The sequence below is a fragment of the Chionomys nivalis genome, chromosome 15, assembly GCF_950005125.1.
Source record: "Chionomys nivalis chromosome 15, mChiNiv1.1, whole genome shotgun sequence".
NCBI classification, from domain to species: Eukaryota; Metazoa; Chordata; class Mammalia; order Rodentia; family Cricetidae; genus Chionomys; species Chionomys nivalis.
The window spans coordinates 7,212,654-7,230,740 of record NC_080100.1 but is presented as its reverse complement, the minus strand read 5'-3'; the positions used below and the strand labels follow the sequence as shown (position 1 = coordinate 7,230,740).

At 48.9% G+C, this 18,087-nt stretch overlaps 1 protein-coding gene across 3 annotated transcripts in view; it reads right to left on the bottom strand.

The window, feature by feature from the left end:
* Positions 1–644: 644 nt before the first annotated feature.
* Ankrd33b (ankyrin repeat domain 33B) overlaps positions 645–18,087 on the bottom strand; it is a 64,325-nt gene continuing 46,882 nt past the window's right edge. For all 3 annotated transcript variants that reach the window (XM_057790042.1, XM_057790044.1, XM_057790043.1), the window contains exons 3-4: positions 12,171–12,311; positions 645–4,037 (exon numbers count right to left, since the gene is read on the bottom strand). In XM_057790042.1, coding sequence (XP_057646025.1) covers positions 3,220–4,037; positions 12,171–12,311 — 959 coding nt within the window. In that variant the 3' untranslated portion in view covers positions 645–3,219. The remainder of the gene's footprint in view (positions 4,038–12,170; positions 12,312–18,087) is intronic.

The following is an 18,087-nucleotide window of genomic DNA, read 5'->3' as shown; positions in this document are numbered from 1 at the left end:
GTGTGCAGAGTTGGCCAGGGTGACTAAGAAGTGCTTTTCATTCTTTCTGACAAACTCTACCCTCGCTCTGACAGCCCCAGTTCTGTTGTGTGACTTTGTTGTTTCTTTAAGGATCCTTTGTGCTCAGGGTTCCCGCCTTCACGCTCTAGAAGCCAAGCCGTGGTCCTCCACATTGTTGCCCGGCTGGAAGGGGCCAAGGGCTAGCAGCACAGATCAGAGTCCAGACAGTGACCAGCACTGGAGAACTCATGGGGAACCTGCTGGAATTTCCCAGTCGCTAGAAAAGCCCCCTCACCGTATGAGAGGAGGGAATTTACGGTGAGACACTGTCACTCTGAGGAATAACTGTAGATGCTTCCAGACTCCTGGGGACTGGAGCCAGCCCCCTCCCCACAAGCCTCTATCTTGTCTATAACAGCCTTAGTGCCTCTCCAGAGACCTGGTTCCGGCTGCCAGCAGGGCTGGAATGGGCACGGGCCTCTTGGCACACCCTCTGAGTCTATAAAACCCAGTTTCTAGCCCACATCATGAATCCTCTCTTTCTTGATATGTGAGATGAGTCTGGGGAATACAAAGCTGAGATGGAAAACACCTTGCCATTCTAACTCCGCCCCCCCGCCCCCGCCCCCCCCCCCCCCCCCCGAGGTATCAGGAGTGGCCCAGGAGCCTGGAAGGAGCTGAAGAAGGAAGTGCAAAGTCTCTCCTGACACCTACTGTCCTGCTCCAGCACAGCAAGCACACTGCCCATGGGGGTCATTGAAGGACCAAGGACCAAGGGTACAGTGTCCCTCATCCTTCCTTCCTGAGGCACTCTGTGAGCTCCCGTACAATGACTGTGGCCATCTTATCCTAAAAGCAAGGAGAATAGACCAGGGGCTCAGAGAACAGCTCTGGGGGGTGGGTACAGATTATCCATCTGGGCATAGGTCACCTCTGCCTATCTGGAGGCAAGTGTTAACACAAGGGTCACAGCTAGAAGCAGCAGCTGAGAGACACAACTGTGGTGTCATACACACAGCCATTCCTACCATCGAGGTCCCCATAAATCTCCACGGAGACAAGTCCCAAGATCTCCCTTAGAAACAACAGCTTTGACACTATCTTGGAAATATTTCTTTCATCCAGTTTAACCCTAATTGACTTCACCATCAAAAAGATTTAAACTACACTTCAACTTCTCCCCTAACTATATTTATGTATAAATCCCTGAGAAGACACCTGTCCACTTGGAATTCACTATTTACAATTAATACACACAAGGCCAAGCAGGCCCCCAGGCCTGTGCCTAGGCTCTGCCAAGTCAGGAAAGCAGATCAGGCCTCCTTTCCAAAAGCAGAAGGCAGAGCCAATGTCGTCACAGCCCTGCTCTCCATCCTCTCCTGGGATCTAGAGGTCTCTGCTGATGGCCTGAAGCCACAGCTCTGCCCTGCATCCTCTCCTGGGATCTAGAGGTTTCTGCTGATGGCCTGAAGCCACAGCTCTGCCCTGCATCCTCTCCAGGGGATCTAGAGATCTCTGCTAATGTCCTGTTGTCATAGCCCTGCCCTCTGTCCTCTCCTGGGATCTAGAGGTCTCAGCCTCATAGTGCAGTGGGAAAAGCAAGGGCTTTCTCAAGAGTTTTGTTTCCCTGCCTTTTTAGCTCTAAAGTCAGACTGTCCTATTTTATGGTGTTTCGGGGAAGGCTAGTGGGAGAGCTCTTGTTGCTCAATGCCTAATGGCACCAACTATGAAGGATTAAGATTAAGTCAGTACCACCCTCAATTTCCCCGCAGTTTAAGACGGACCTCAGCAAAGGGCTTCCAAATCAGTCTGTAATATTTTGAATCTATAGCTACCAAGTAGTTACATTAAATATCCAAATAAAGTGCATGTGTGACTGATATAGTAAGACTCAGTTGGGATTTTTTAAATGCTTTGGAGCTAAAAGAAAGAAAGGTATAGAAAAAACCTTCCACTGAGAGGTTGGCACCCAAGGCAAATCCCATCCCGGCTTGTGTCCCCACATATTGGAAGGTCTACAAAGTTGGGGTGGGGTTGAACTGAACATTGGGGCTCATCAAGGGGAAATTGTCACTCAAAACAAAGAAGAGACTCCCTGGAGGAGAGGGCTTTCCTGAGTGCAGATCACTGCAGGAAAACCTTCCCCAAACTGCTGTCTAGTAGCCAGGGTGTACCACCTGTCCTAAAAGTCATCTGTCTGCCCCTCAACAGTTTGCAGCATCCCTGCCCTCTGCATCTTGGACATAGTTAAGGATACCCACATTTGCTTCTTTCTGGGAAAATGATTGTTTCTACTGCTCATTTGTTAAATCTGCCCCCTGCTAAATAACTGTTCTCCTCAAGTCACCTGGAAGATGGATGGTCTGTCTATCCAAGCCTCTTGCTTTAAATGAGTTTGGTCTCAGCAACACATGCACTTCGGCAATGGGCCATGGTCACTTTCAATGAAATAAGTGATGATGATGATGACGACGACGATGATGACGATGACGATGATGACGATGACGACGACGATGATGATGATGATGACGGTGGTCGGAACAAAAGGTTTAAGAAATGAAACGAAAGGAAGGAAGACTTCCATCTCACCTGGTCATTTTGAATAGAAGTCCGTGCCCTCATCAAGTAGAAGCAAGCATTTGGCATCACTCAAGTCAATAGGAAAAGCCAGGTGTGTCCACGGGACACAAGAAGGCAAAAGCCAGAACCGAAGGGCGAAAGGGGAGAATCCCAGAGTTGTGTGATTCACACAATCGTTACAAGTATTTATTGCTAGAGGCAGCATTTTAAACAAAGGGTCCCCAAACACAGGTATTAAAACTGCCGTAATTACAAAGAGCCCATCACTTGTAAAATGCTGCAGTTTTTCATAAATAACAAAATACAAAACTATGCGAAAATGACCTTTGATAAATTAGGTTTTTTAATTCTTAATTGAGGTCTTAAGGGGTGACTTCTGGTAAACTGCCCTTTGGGTGTATAGACTGCTCAGGGAACTAGTTTTAAGCAAAAGCCATCCGTACGTACTCTTTTCAATTCTGTCTTGGGAACAATGGGGAACCTGCTTCGTGGGTCTAGAAAAGAATGACCCAGAGGTTGTAATGCAGCAGAGAGGGGCACCCCTCTGAGTGGTGCCGTCCACACCACCCGCAGCCTCCCAGCTGGATCCCTGAGCTGCCTCCCACACCAGGCACACACACAGAGGGTATCATGGCCCCTTCACGTCCTTTTCCTCCAACGTGGCGCCCGCTTTTCCTTCTGAGCCTCTGCCTGGCGTTTCTTCTCTGCCTCCTCCGCCTTCCTCTTCTCCTCCTTGGCTTCCTTGTACCGCCACTTGGGGATCTGCAGGTGTACACTGTCCTTGGTGTTGCCTTTGGGGGCTGGGCGCTCGGGCTGGAAGGTGGGCGCAGGGGCCTTGCTGATGCGCACCCTGGGAACTACCACTCCTGGCCGCACACTGCTCCTCCGCAGCAACTGTAAGGGCAGGAGGCTGGCCTTCCGCGAGATAGGGGCAGGGGTGGGTCCTGGGGCCCCAGAGGACTGGGATGACCAGGGATTCACTCTGGGAGTCTCCAAAGTCTGGGATTGCAGTTCAGAGCTATCCTGAGCATAGGTGTCTGGGTTCCCCCTAGCTGCTAGAATTTCCTGCACTGCCGGGCGCCGTTTCCCCACGCAGGGAGGGTTCTCCGGGCACACAGTCTGGCAGACGACAGCAATGGCGGGGCTATAAAGGCCTGTAGTCATCCTGACCATGTGATCAAGGACACCTCCATCCGCCAGACCCTGGCCTGAGCGGGAGGTCAGAGTGGACCGCAGGAACTCTGTGAATCTCTGAAAGCAGTTTTTGGAACGTGCTGGTTTCAAGAGTGCCTCAGCAGGAAGCGGCAATTCTGGCTTGTACTTGTCCCCAAACTGCTCTGGGCAGGGCCGCTCCATCAGCCTCTGCATGACACGAACAGCCTCCACTCGGCCAGTGTATGCAGCCCACTCCTGTGGTGACATCCCACGGCGGGGATCCCTCGCTTGAACATCAGCCCCTGAAAAACAAAACACACATTGTCCCAGTGGGTCAGGCGGCCAGGATGCTCTTCCACAGGTGAAGAATGGTGGTAGAATCTGGAACAGTTATGCTGGTTAATTTTGCATTCTCTTGGCTAGGCCAGAGTAACCAGTGATTTGACCAAATCCGGAGCTGGGCACAAGCCTGGAGAGATTGGACTCAGAGTCACAGTGGTAAGTTACTTTCCAAACATGGTGGAGCCTCATCCGATCAGCTGCAGGGGGTGAGAGCCACCAGAGGTTTCCTGGAGCACTGGATCCTCCTGCACACCCCCTATCAATTTCAGACTCCCCAATCCCCATGTTTACATAAGACAACTCTTTAAAAAAATGGATCACTTATGTGCCCTGTCGACTGTTTCTTTAGAGACAATGGTCACTCCCTGGAAAATCTCTCTTCCATGTCCCCTTCCCCAAAAGACACTGCAGATTTAAACCCCAACTCAGCTGAGATCCGCATACATTCCAACTGCTGCCTACAGAAATGGATGCAGAACCGCAGTTCCGTTCATCTTGGTCCAATCTCAGTTCAGCATAGTTAAAAATCATGCAGGAGTCCAAGTCCCATTACTCTCCGCCAGCAAAGCATCCAGAACTAGGGCAATTATCTAGTCTGTGAGCTCCCCGGGGACCCAGTCAGCGTCGGCACCTTCATTTCCCACAGACCCACGTGTCTAACATGGTGGCTGATCAGTTGCTCTGAGTCAAGAGCGTGGGGCTCAGCCACCTCCCCACCCTGGAGGCCCACATCAGCCCCGTGGCTGGAAGACCACCTCCCTAGCTCACCTGCTAAAAGCCTTAGTCCCGCGACACATTAAAGAATACCAGTCTTCAGAAAGTGGCAATTACTCGGAACTGGAATTCAGGAGGAACTCATTAGCTAGAGCACAATTTATAAACTAGGAAAATGGAAAGGGGGCAGTAAAAATGCCACTGCAAAAATAGATGACACATTAAACCTTAATTAATTGCATGTCACTTTAAAAGGGAACAAACTGCGAAATTAAAACTTTAATGAACACTGCATGAAAGAGACATTTTTCAAAGGCTAATGAAAAATGAAAGGAACTGCTGTCCCGAGCTTAGCCGTCTTCCTCCTACCTTTTAACACGATCAGAAAACAAATGCTGTAAATCAAGATGGCGAGCCAGTTCTACTAGAGTAGCCCCAGACCCCGAGTCACCAGGCTCCATGTTAGTGACCCACTTCCTCGGGAAACTGCTGCTAAGGGTAACAGCAACTGAACTATGAGTGATGATACAGCTGTCCCTGGCCTCCACAAGGGACTGGACCCCAGACGCCCACTGGATACCAAATTCTGAGGTGGCTCAGGTCCCACATAGAAAATGGCACATTTGCATAGAACCTATGCATATCACCCTATATACCGACACACTGAAACACCTCCTGATTACCCATAATCCTAACTCAATACAAATGCTATTTATCATTGCTACACTGTGTTTAGGGCATGGCAACAAAAGAGGTCTGATCATGGTGTGTGTGTGTGTGTGTGTGTGTGTGTGTTCTATCACAGCTAGCTGAACCCACAGATATAGACTCTAAGACATGGAGCTGGAAGAATGTGTTGCAATACCGAGGACTGAACCTAGGACCTTGCACATACCAGGCAAATGTTCTATCAACCTAAAAGATGATTCACACTTTACATTGATACCTTTTAAAGAGTAACAGGAACTTGGGAAATGCTGCTGGACCCATCTCCTTACAGTGGCTCACCTGAATTCCACTCCTAGCCAGCATCATTTCACCCACTGAACAAAACTGGAGACATGACTTTGCCTCTCACTGTCGTGGCTACTGGCTGCCATGCTCTATGCTGTAAGTTTCCTGTATAAAATGCTCTACTACACTCAAGAAAGCATTATACTCAAATAGACACACTACATCATGATTGGTCTAACCTAGGCTTGCTCAATGTTGAAAGTACTGGAATTTTTGGCCAGTTACTTCTTTGTTATGGGGTTAGCCTGTGCACTGTGGGAACTCTAATAACACCTCTGGTCTCTGACTAAAAGATGCCAGTAGTAGCCCATTTGCTGTGACAGCCAAACTCTTCTTTGGCCATTGTCAAATATCACCTAGGAGACAACACTGCCCATCTCAGAATCATTGGTCCAACCTAAGGACTATGGTCCTGTTTTGCAGCCAGCCAGCCTTCTGTGGCCCAGTACCCAGGAACGATCAGTAAGCCCTGATGGGTTGTTTGTCTCCTGATGCTGTTGATTTCTACCTGAAACACAGACCAGGAGCCCCGAGGTCTAGTGACTCCCACAGAAACAAGGTGTCAAATGGGGCTGGCAAGATGGTAGGGTGGTTAAAGTGTTTGCCACATGATCGTGAAGACCTGAATGGATTCCCAGCCCATGTAAAAAGCCAGGTACTGGGCATGTTGGAGAGCACCAAGAATCCCAGGGGAGGCAGAGGCAGGAGGGTCCCTGGAGCTCATGCCTAGTTAATCAAGCTAAATTAGAAAGCTCCAGGTTCAGCAAGAAACCACGTTCAAAAAGCAAGGTAGAGAGCAAGACAGTAAACACCAACCTCTTACCTCCACACACATTCACATGTATGCACACCCATGCACCAATGTGCACACATGCGTGAACACACACACCAATGTGCACACATGCGTGAACACACATACCAATGTACATACATACATACACACCAATGTGCACACATACATACATACACACCAATGTGCACACATACATACATACACACCAATGTACACACATGTATGTATAAACACACACACGAGCAAGGTGATAAGTAGACAGACTAAGGAGAACTGGTGGACAAAAGAAAAGAAGCAGGGTCTATGATATCATGGAACCAGGTCAACCCTGGGTAGGATCTGCTGACCCATGGCTTCTACTGAGCTGAGAGAAACCGATGTCTGCCGCCTTTAAATAATTTCCAGGATGGGATATTTTGTTACTGGGACCATCAAAAGCAAGCGCTACGGAGAACAGGTGGGCCTTTTATCACTCGGTCTCAGGAACACTCTCCCCTGGGAGGCTTGAAGACCCAGGCCCAGAGGGCCAATGAGAGGGAGATGGAGCAGGAAGCAGGAATGTGCCACTTCTTTCCTTTTCTGTCCCAGTAGCTACCCTCCATGTTATCTGTCCTCCCTCCTGGCACTGCAGACCAGTGTGACGTCACCTCCAGTGTGCCTGCTCTGACCTAACTTAGGCCCTGAAAGTACAGTCAATTGTGATGCAAGGGCCACCTTCCAACACAGGGATGGCAATCTCCCGTGACACTCAGCAAGTGGGGACCTGGCACTACTGGGAAGTCAGCCAAAGGATACACTATACAGCTTCCCCGGGCCTTCAGCTGGCATTCCTGGGGGGTCAGAGCCTCTCAGAGTTCAGGCTGTCATCCAGTGGCCCACAAGGGGACCGTCGCTCCTGCCTCCCTCCCCACAGTGCCTCTTCCTAAGGTCACATTCTACAAAAACTTCTCCTTGGGTCTCTTCAGTGCAGAATCCCTGCTAGTGGGCATCTTCCGGGCTCATAACTTGAACAGAAAATGTCTGTCTTCCATAAACTGAAAGCAACTTCTGTGTTGACACAAATCGCCCGGTTTTTGAGAAGCAAGCCGTGAGGGTTTGTCTAAGAGGGAAGCACACACACAAGGACTAGTGTCCGAGGTGTGCTCATCTCCCTTTCAATCTGTTTGATTCCCAAGAACCACAGGGGGGTGCTAGGCTTCACATTCTTCCTCCAAGGCTGCAGCAATTATATCACACTTCGGGAATAAAGTGAACTCTGTTTAAGCGGGTCTGGAACCTGGCAACCTCCATGGGGGGAAGAAATCACATCGTTGACACAGCTCCTTGGAGCCACTTACGGAAATAGACCTGTCACTTCGATGCATTAATATTCCAGTGGGTTAACAAGGTGCCGCATGTCCCTTTTGATGCTTATCAGAATGGCTGACATTATCAGGAAGCCTGTCCAAACAGCCACTGGGTCGGTTTGCAGAATTGGCTGCATCTGTCATTAAATCCAGAGTTCCGATAATCCTAACATTTTATCCTACCTGACAATGCAGATAAGGGCTGCCGTGTGCCCATGTGCTGCCGACTGTGGAGAAAGCTAACGGGTTTAGGGGGTCAGCCAATTCAATCATTCATCATTCTAGGAGAAGTGGTAACAACTGAATGCGATAAAATTGCAAGCCAGAAACTCAAATCTGGTGATAAAAGCACTCAGGAACCAAAAAATCCTGCATTCTAAAAAAAAAAAAAAATAGAATGAGATACATGTGTTTTACATTAGTATGTAGTATTGTGTGTGCCTTTTAAAAAAAAATCATGGGCTAATTCTGTAGTCTGCTTCTGAGTCACTGTTCTCCACTGTACTTAAATGCATTCTATGCACAGGCAACTGGTACCTAGGAATATCTCCATTTTCCTAATACTACTGTATTTAAATGGTATTAAGAAATCAAAATAGTGGTGAGTATTTGAAAATATCCCAGCAGGTATCCTTACTGCTGTCTAACAAACTCAGGGAGGCTGTCCACTCATACACTGGTTTCCTTTAAAATACATCTCCTCTAAAAGGAAAGCTCAGCTCAGCTTCCTGATAATTATAAGCTAAGACAGGTGTGAACTGGAACATTCCAGAGGCTAAGTGCTCCCATCAGGAGCACCCTAAGGGGGGTGGACGCTGGAACAGGAAGGTCTCTTCCTTTTTTTTTTAATGTATTGTATCCCACTTTAATTAATTGTATCTGTGGCTCTTTGTGGGAGACAACCACATCCCAGGGGGGTCATCTGGCAATATTCGTGAGCATTTTTGGGGTGTCCCAGCTGGAGGGTGCTCCAGTCATCTGGTAAATGGAAACCCTACATTGGCAAGATGGCCTCCACAAGGACTGAGCTAGCTCCATGTGTCACTGGTGTCAAGACGTTACATTCTTCTTAGCACGAACACCTCATCCCAAGGATGATTTTCAAAGAGAAAACTATGCTCTATTTTTTATTCATTCACAAGTAACTCCTGATCGTGTAAATGTACCAACAATGAAAGCTGATTGTATACAGCATGTATTACAGCTTCCTTCAAGGTAGGCACCCTGTCCTCATGTGAACAAAATCCCACCTACAACTTCCTGTGATACGGCTGCCATCAGGCATCTGTCATTGTCTGAGGTCCGGAGAGGTAGGAGACAGGTCCATGCGCAGGTAAGCAACAGGCTGCACAGGAAGCTGCACTCCTGGCTTTGGGCTCGTTTCTGCTGCGCTTGACACAATGCCGCCAACAGCGAGCAAGGTGCACTCCTGACAATTATTCTATACTTCAGTGGAGGGGAGAAGCTCACGCTGGTTGTAGAGATCAATGGGGAAGAGTTAAGTTTAGAGACCTTATGTCAAATCTGTAAGCAAACAGCAGGCAGGGGTGGAAAGAGCAATGTTAACATCGAGCCCGAAATGGCCTCATCTTCCAGAGGCTGTGGAAGGCGTTTCTGAGAAACTTTAAAGGCTGCAGCTGAGCCTGAAACTGCAGGACAGCTAAGAAGAAATGACAGGAATAGTGACTTCCTGCCAAAAAGAATTGATAGTTCAAATTAATTAATTGGGGGGGAAGTGCACTTGATGAGATTGACACCCTAACTTTTGGGTTGAAGAACATAAAATCATTAAAGATCTCCATCTAGCTATAGCTAGATCTTGACACAGTGAAAATGGACAAAGCGTTCATCCAGCACCATAGCCTCAGATAATCACCATTTAATTAGAAATGACTAGTTCTCGTTGAAATGGGACAGGAGGACCTTACCTCTGCTGACCCTGATATCTAGCTTTTAAAAATTTAACTCAGTTGAACAAAAGGCACAATCGGTGGGATTCATTTTAAAATACCCTTTAACATGGATGTATTTATCGAATGCGTATACGTGCATACATGCACACATGCCATGCATGTGGACATCAGAGAACAACTTGCAGGAATTGGTTCTCTTCCACCATATGGGTCCTAGGATCTAATCAGTCCCAGGAGTCAATCCTAATTATGATTTTTTTTCCAAGAGAGTTTTCTATCTTCCAAGCTTCTTTTGTTGTTCATTAAATCTGGGGTGTTTTTCTTGAAGTATTTTCTAAGACATAGATTAAAGCAAGAGGAAAGAAAATCCAAGGTTGTGAAGCCCACAACTGCAGACTAATCACAAGGATGAGATGGGAAGATGCTGTACAATGCACAAACAACTGGCAAAGACAGAGCAACTGCCACAGACCGGATGGAACAGAGGACATGGGACCCGCACGTGGGAGCCAGCCAGGGACACAGAACAGAAATAGGGCATTCATGGGAAGAACCAATGTCTAGAACAATGTCACCACCCTTGGGTAACGGGGATCAGAGGAGACTTGTGATCTGACCTTGGTGTCCTCAAAAACTCACAGGCTGGGACTTTGTACCCACTGTGACGGTATTAAGAGCTGGGAACGTTAGGACATTTCCTGTCCAGAGAGTCAGGCCCCACAAGTGGGATTCATGCCCTTTGTAAACAATCTTCAAGGGGACAGCTTGACCCTGCTATGTGAAGACACAAGGACTGGATTCCTCGCAGACATCAAATCTGCTGGTGCCTTGATGTCAGGCTTCCCAGCCTCTAGAACTGAGAACAGCACATAGATACTGTTAATACGCCCCGGCTCTTCAGGACCGGCTACACCTGGTGCGGAGAACAAAGATTATTTAAAGCAACCACATAAGTAACAGCAGCACCCTCTGCGGTGTTAGATGTTAGTTCTAAACCCACTATTATGTGCGTTTTATGTTCTTTTTTTCTCAATTAATTCTCAAAGACACAAGACACCTGCTCGTGTTGACCTAGCCATGATCTTTTTCAGGTTCAAGTCAGGAACAGGACTGAAGAGATCAGTCATAAGGACTTTCACATGGCGGGTTTATCAAACGTCTACGAAGTGCTATCGTATTCTGTCTCAGGGAGAAGAGAGAGAAAGAGGAGGTTGGGGAAGTATTCGGGGAGTCAAGGACAGGTGATGTAAGGGTACATTCTTGCTGATCCAGCTTGTGGCCTAACAATAGCCCCATGGAGGTTCTGCAGGAGCAGCCCCTCCCCAACCCATCCCCACCACCTGGGTCATCTTCCTTAGGATACATGTGAGGCCAGAATGAACATCTCTTTCCATGTGCACGTGTGTTCCGGTGCATATACACACATGCACATAAGGAGGTATGCATGTGGAGGCCCAGTGGACGTCAGGAATCCGCATCCTGGAGCGCCTCCATTCAGGTAGTCTAGCTAGCCAGCTTATTCCTGAGATTCCCTTCCTGTCTTCATCTCCCCAGTGTGGAATCCCAATCCCAGTGCTCAGGCACATGGCGCATGGCTCTACCCACTGAGCTATCCACCCAGTCCCCAGAATATCCACTCTTGAGGAATAAATCTGAGCACAGTTAGAGAGCCGGTAGACAGACTGGGGAGAGAAGATGTCAGCAGGGAGCAGTGGGGGGTTCAGGAAATGGCCAGGGCTGTGGTCAGCCCTCATGGGAAAGCCCTGACCTCATTTACTTTGGACTCTTCTTTACCAGATGTAGACAAGATCTCAGGTATCTCGGGCTGGCCTTAGACTTGCTTTGTAGCAGAGAATGGCTTTGAACTCCTTATCCTCCTGCCTCTGCATCTTGAGTGCTGGGGTTGCAGGCACCCATCACCACAGCTAGTTCTGTATTGTGCTAGGACTAGATCTCGGACGTCTGTGTGTGCCGTAAAAGTGTGCTGCGGACCGAGCTATATAACCCAGCTTACTTTCGGCTTTTCAAAGAAACTCCAAGGATGACAACCATACAGTAAAGATATATATATATATATATATATATATATATATATATATATATATATAGATAGATAGATAGATAGATAGATATATAGATATAGATAGATAGATAGATAGATAGATAGATAGATAGATAGATAGATAGATAGATATATTCCTTACTGTCACTGTTTCTGCGAATGGTACGGGTCTATTTAAGATGCGTTCTTTCGAGGAGCTCTCTCTTGGTGCATCACAAGCCTAGAGACCACACTGGACAGGCGGACCTTACCTGCTAACATCAGGGCTCGCACACATTCCGTTCTACCCTGCATGGCCGCTTTCATGAGGGCTGTGAAGCCAAATATGTTCCGCCTCTCTAGGTCCAGACCAGGGTAATAATTCAGCAAGTAGTTGGTGATGGTGGCATGCCCTGAAAGAGAATTAGATAGGTGATCACTTCTGTGTGGCAGAGAAGGACAGAAACTGCTCATCGCCGTATTGGCTATCACCTGTGTGTGTGCGTGTGTGTGTGTGTGTGTGTGTGTGTGTGCGTGCGTGCGCACTCGTGCACGCTCGCTCAATCCCCATCACAATTCTCCCGGTCATAGGGAGCCCAGGAAAGTGGGAGATACTGCCTGGAACACACAGTGTAGGTCACTTGCGTCCCACAGCAAACAGAAGCCAGGCTGCAAAGGAGCCTGGGAAATATCTCCAAGGATGGAGGTTCAGTGGGGAAATCCATCAAAGCAAGACTATATCTTAATTCGTGTTGGGCACCTCTGGTTACCACCTATAATAGGATGTATTTCTGCCTCCCTTTGGTCCTCCTCACCCCTACACACACACACACATATATATACACACACACACACATAGGCACGGCCATAAAAATCTTTATCAGCTTGTTTCTCACAAACAGAATATGGTTTCTGCTCACTCCCAGAACTTTTGAACACCAGGCACTTGCCTTATGGGCCTGCTGGCAAGGATCACATGACCAGCAGGAAACTACCTGCATAGCAGAAATGGCTGCTAAATCTCCCACCCCAGCCACTCTCGGCCGGACCGGCCAACTTGTCCACCTTCCCTAGTCCTTCTGTGATTTATTCCTCCCTACCCACCCTCCGGGATCAAAATCAGTTACAGCAGCCTTGTCACTGGAGCTAGATAACCAAGGGGGCTGACTTACACACTACAATTTGGCTAGCTGTATTCTTGGTCTGCGCCCTCAAGAACACAAGAGCAACCAAACACCACTCCTCCACAACCAAGAAAGTAGACATTACCTCACACTCCCTGAAGGGGGCTATGGAAAAATCACATCCATTGCTATCGCTATTTCAAGACCATCCACGTCAGACAAAACGAGTTTTCTTTGCCCCCCTCCCTGTGTTCAAGGACTTCCCCTCCCCTTATCTTCTATCTCCATCCTGACCCTGCAGATGGCAGGCAATCCTTAGCAATGAGAGACTGCAGAACTCCCTCTATCTTGGGGGAGCTTCCGGGTGCCCAAAGTCACTCCATTCTTGGGCAGCCCAGGCTGTCTGAGTCTCCCTCCTCTACCCCACTCTACCCGCGCTCCTTTCAGCTCTGCTGTTGGGCCCACAGGCACGGGGCCTCAGGGGCATCCCCACCCTCTCTGTACACCACCCTTCCCTGGACCTCTACTTAGGGAACTCAGACCACTGGGGCCCAGAGTCCCCTTCCCAGCGTGATTCTGGGGCAGAGACGGAATGGGTGGCACAGCAAAGGACCAAGAAACACCTAGGGGCTCCCCTGCTTGCCACAGACTTCTGTCTGCAGTTGGTGGTAGCTCTGAGAACCCAACTCCCTGATCTGGCTGCAATCCCAGCAAAGCGGCTTTCAGGATGGAGGTGGAAGGGAGAGGGGGCACATATGCCCTCAGCCTTCACCCCCTTCCCAGTCCTTCCACTGTGAGCACAATACTAAATCAACCCAATACACCGAGTGCCTCCAGTCAGTCCAACCACACCCAAGTGACACAGGTATCCAGACTGGGACCTCTATGACCCCTCGCAGAGGACATTGTATACTCCAGACCGCTGTCACACTGTGCAAACTCAATCCTTGGAGTTGGCCCGTTACCAACTTAAATGTTAAAACAAACAAGCACGTAAACCAGAGTTCCGATTCTTAGGAAGCTGGGCTACGGTTTACCACCGAGCTCAGCCACAGTGTGAAATGGTGGGTCACCACCTTGCCAACGTTACAAAGCCAACAAGACCCAGGCTGCGGCTCCAGCCTACCTAGCACACAGGTTCCAACTTGCGACGGTGCTGTTAGGACTCACTGGTCACTTGGCCTCCTCTGTCAGGGGTCAGGATGAAGCTGGGGTCACGAGACCATGGTAAAGCAATGGCTCTAAAGCCGGTGCAGTAGTAGATGACCTTCGATCTCGTTAGCTTGTGTTCCGCGTGAACGCTTGTCACACAACAGTCGGACTTAGACCTGGTCTCAGTGAAACAAATTGCCATTTGTTTCAGTCTTTTTCTATCAAAGCGTGACACTGTGTGTCAGTCACAATTTGCAGCAGGTGCTGTTTGTGTACACACGCACACACACACCCTTGGCAACTTGAATGGGCAGAGAGAAGAAAACAAAATCTAGAGCCAACTGCCCATTATGTGGATATTTTATGTATATTGTGTTAAGGTCAGAAAACCCAACATGGGGAGCGGCTCTAACTGCAGTCTGGAGCTCTGATGGCCTAAGAGTCACTACCTGCCCCAGGCCTTTCCAGAAGGGAGAACAGCACCTCTACCACGCTGATGCCTGTGTTCAGTAGAAAATAAAGATGGGCCTGGTGCTTGCCAGACAGCATAAACATTAACTGTTCCTCCTCCTTGAAAGTCAGGGAAAGTAGAGATGGGAGTGGGGTGAGCTCATGGATGTAGCAATACATCCTTGACAGCCATGGGAGAGGTGCTGCTTTAATCCCCCAGGAAGACCTGACCAGCGAAGAACAAGTGAGTTGTGTGTGTGTGTGTGTGTGCACTCATGTATGCATGTGTATTTATATTAAACACATAGTTACACCTTACAGGAGTTGGTTCCATCTCAAGAGCAGGCTCGCCACAGAGACTCCCTACCTCCCCACAGTGAGCCTCACCCTGCCCAAGGAATGGGCACAAGTGGTGCCCAACATAACTGTGGGGTCACCACTATACTCAAGAGAGCTTGCAGGCAGGGGTGGCACACACCTTTAATCCCAAAACTCTGGAGGCAGAGGCAGATGGATCTCTGAGAGTTTGAGGCCAGCCTGGTTTACAAGAGCTAGTTCCAGGACAGTCACCAAAGCTACACAGAGAAACCCTGTCTCAAAATACAAAATAAAATAAAAAGAAAAAAACAGGCAATTGTTTGTAGAGCTCAATAAAAATCAATAGAAAAGAAAATGAAAAGGAAAAAAAGAGCTTGCTCTAAAACAAGCCACCCTGGGCTACATGAGATCCTCTAAAAAAGAAACAGAGCCAGGCAGTGGTGTTGGCTCAAGCCTTTAATCCCAGCACTGGAAAGGTGGAGACAGGAGTGACGTGGCTGGGTGGAGAGAGGAATGTAAGGTGGGAGGAGACAGGAGCTCAGACGCAGTCTGAGGCAGCAGTCTGAAGCAGTCAGTCGGAGATAGCAGTCTAAAACCACCAGTCTGAGGACAGGATGGCACCTTTGGTCTGAGCACTGGTAGAGGTAAGAACTAGTGGCTGACCGCTCTGCTTCTCTGTTCCCTCAGATTTCACCCCTACATCTGACTCTGGGATTTTATTGTAAAGACCAATTAGGACTCATGCAGCATTCACCTGATACTGACACCCCTCAAACTCTGTCGGAATCCTCCCAACAGCTCTCCAGCGACCCCTTGTGGTGAACTCAATGGCTGTCCGTTCTGATACTTGACACCCCCCCCCCCCCAGTACTGATCACGGTCCCCTCCCTCATTCACGGAACTGTCTCCCATGAGTACTCCAGGATCTCTCCCTCTGACCCCCCACCTCTCTGCTTTTCCTGTTCCTGAGACGATGGAGAGGCCCTCTCCTCATCCACACGGTCCTGCCATCAGCCCCACGCTCCGTGCACTCAGTTATTATCCCCAAATCTCCAACTTGCCCACATCTATTTCTGTCCTTTCTTAGTTTCGCACCTAAATATCTGTCTACCGGATATTTATCCTTAGTCCCACGACTAAGCCAAACCCGTTGCATCACATCCCAAACACCTTCCCTCCCGGCCCACTCCTCTCCCGCAGCATGTCTTCCGTGATGGATGGCACTAGTTATCTAAGCCAGGAGTCTGGGCTTCATCCCAAACCTTCCCCATCTCCCACGTGCCACCAGTCAGCAATTCTGCCAATCCCCCCTCTTCCCTGTCTGCCAACATGTCCCATCCTAGCTTCTCTGTGCCCGTGTCTACCCGCTGATCTGGGCTACGCTATATCCTCTGTCTGCAGCCACTCCTCCGACTGGCCACCCTGGCTTCCCTGCTGCCCATCCTTCACCTATAACATGTGTGGTCCAGGAAGAAGCCTCTGACCACAGCAGCCACTCAGAACCCTCAGTGGCTCGTGCACCTCGGACAACAGTTCACCTCTGTGGTGAGCGTCTCTTCTTCACCCTCTGTCCCCCAACCGCGCAGCCTCCCTTCCCCGCCCGGTGACCTCGCAGATTTCCTTTGTGTTATGGCTTGGGTTCTTTCCCAAGCTTTTTTACACGTACTCACACACGTGTGCACACACTCGAGTGCTGCGTTGAGCACACTCTCCTCATACTACTCACTTCTCCCACCCCTCCCCCATTCCGTTAGCTCCCTTTGTTCCCATAGAGCACTGGTTCCCAACCTTCCTGAAGCTGCGACCCTTTAATACAGCTCCTCATGTCATGCTAACTGACCCCAACCATAAGATTATTCTATTGCTCCTTCATAACTGTACATCTGTTACTGTTATAGACTATAATGTGATTACCTATTAGCAGGATACCTGACAGTCGACCCCTGTGAGGTCTCGACCCCCAGATTGAGAACCACTGTTGTTTATTTCTGCTTTGGTGCTGTGGATGTATGCATGGTCGTGTAGCTACTATGCAGAACAAGGAGTCACGACTGAGAAATGCATACGAGATTTGTCTTTCTGGAAATTTGACTCTGGTCGTATCCATTTTCCTACAAAAAATATAACTTCCTTTTTATGGTTGAAAAAAGTCTATTATGTACATATACAGCATTTCTTTATACAGCCCAGTTGCTGGACGCCTGGGTTTGGTGTACAACTTCGCTACTATGAATAGCGGCACCATGGACACTGACATACAAGCATCTCTGGGTGTCTACAGCTCCTCTGCTAAGCCCTCAGGAACTCTCTAACCTGTTGTCTCTGTATACGCCCCGCCCACAACACCCAGCCTCCCTTTGCCTGGCTGCCTGCTGGACTGTCCTTCCCAACACTCCTTCTTCCCTGGGTTTGCAACACGATTTGAACCCACTGGTGACAAGGTGAGCCACAGCCCTCCAACTGGCTGCAGACTCCAGGGACAGTGAATATCTATCCAATAAGAAGGTTAGAACATGACCACTTCTCCCTCGGAAGGCGCTCCCTTGTCAGACACTTCATGGTCATCAAGCCACGAGCCCGATCATTTAAGATTAAACGGCCACCGCCGTAATTAATCACCATCTCATTCAACATTGTCACAAGCACCAACTGTGGCTGAGTCTTGCTGTCACTAAGAACAGGGGCAGGTGAAAAATGTCTTCCTTTATTCAAGGCTGCTTTCGAAATGGAAAAAGCTGTTAGAGAATTTGGGTGGTCCGTAGTCTTGGCTGGTTTGACTCCCTGCAGTTCTCCACAGCAGGCCAGTAGAGGGAGCTGTTGGCTTTGGAAACGCAGCCTCCCAGCCGGACAGGAATTCCCTGGGAACCCCTACCAGAAGGGGAGATGCCAGAGCTGGGGCAGCAGGGGCTGGAGGAAGAGAAGCCACCTGTCCCGGACGCCTTCCAAGGTACAAGAGGAGAGCAGAGTGCCTGACTGCCCCTCGGGCACAGGAGCAGTGTGCCACGGGTATGAAAGCTGGGTTTACGGGAAGCGGCAGGGCAGGGCTAGGAAAGCAAAGGTTTGCCAAAATTCTAATCTGTTCTTTAAAACAATAGAAGAAAAAAAGAGGAGAGAGAAGGCGGAAGGTAAAACAAGACCCTGGTGA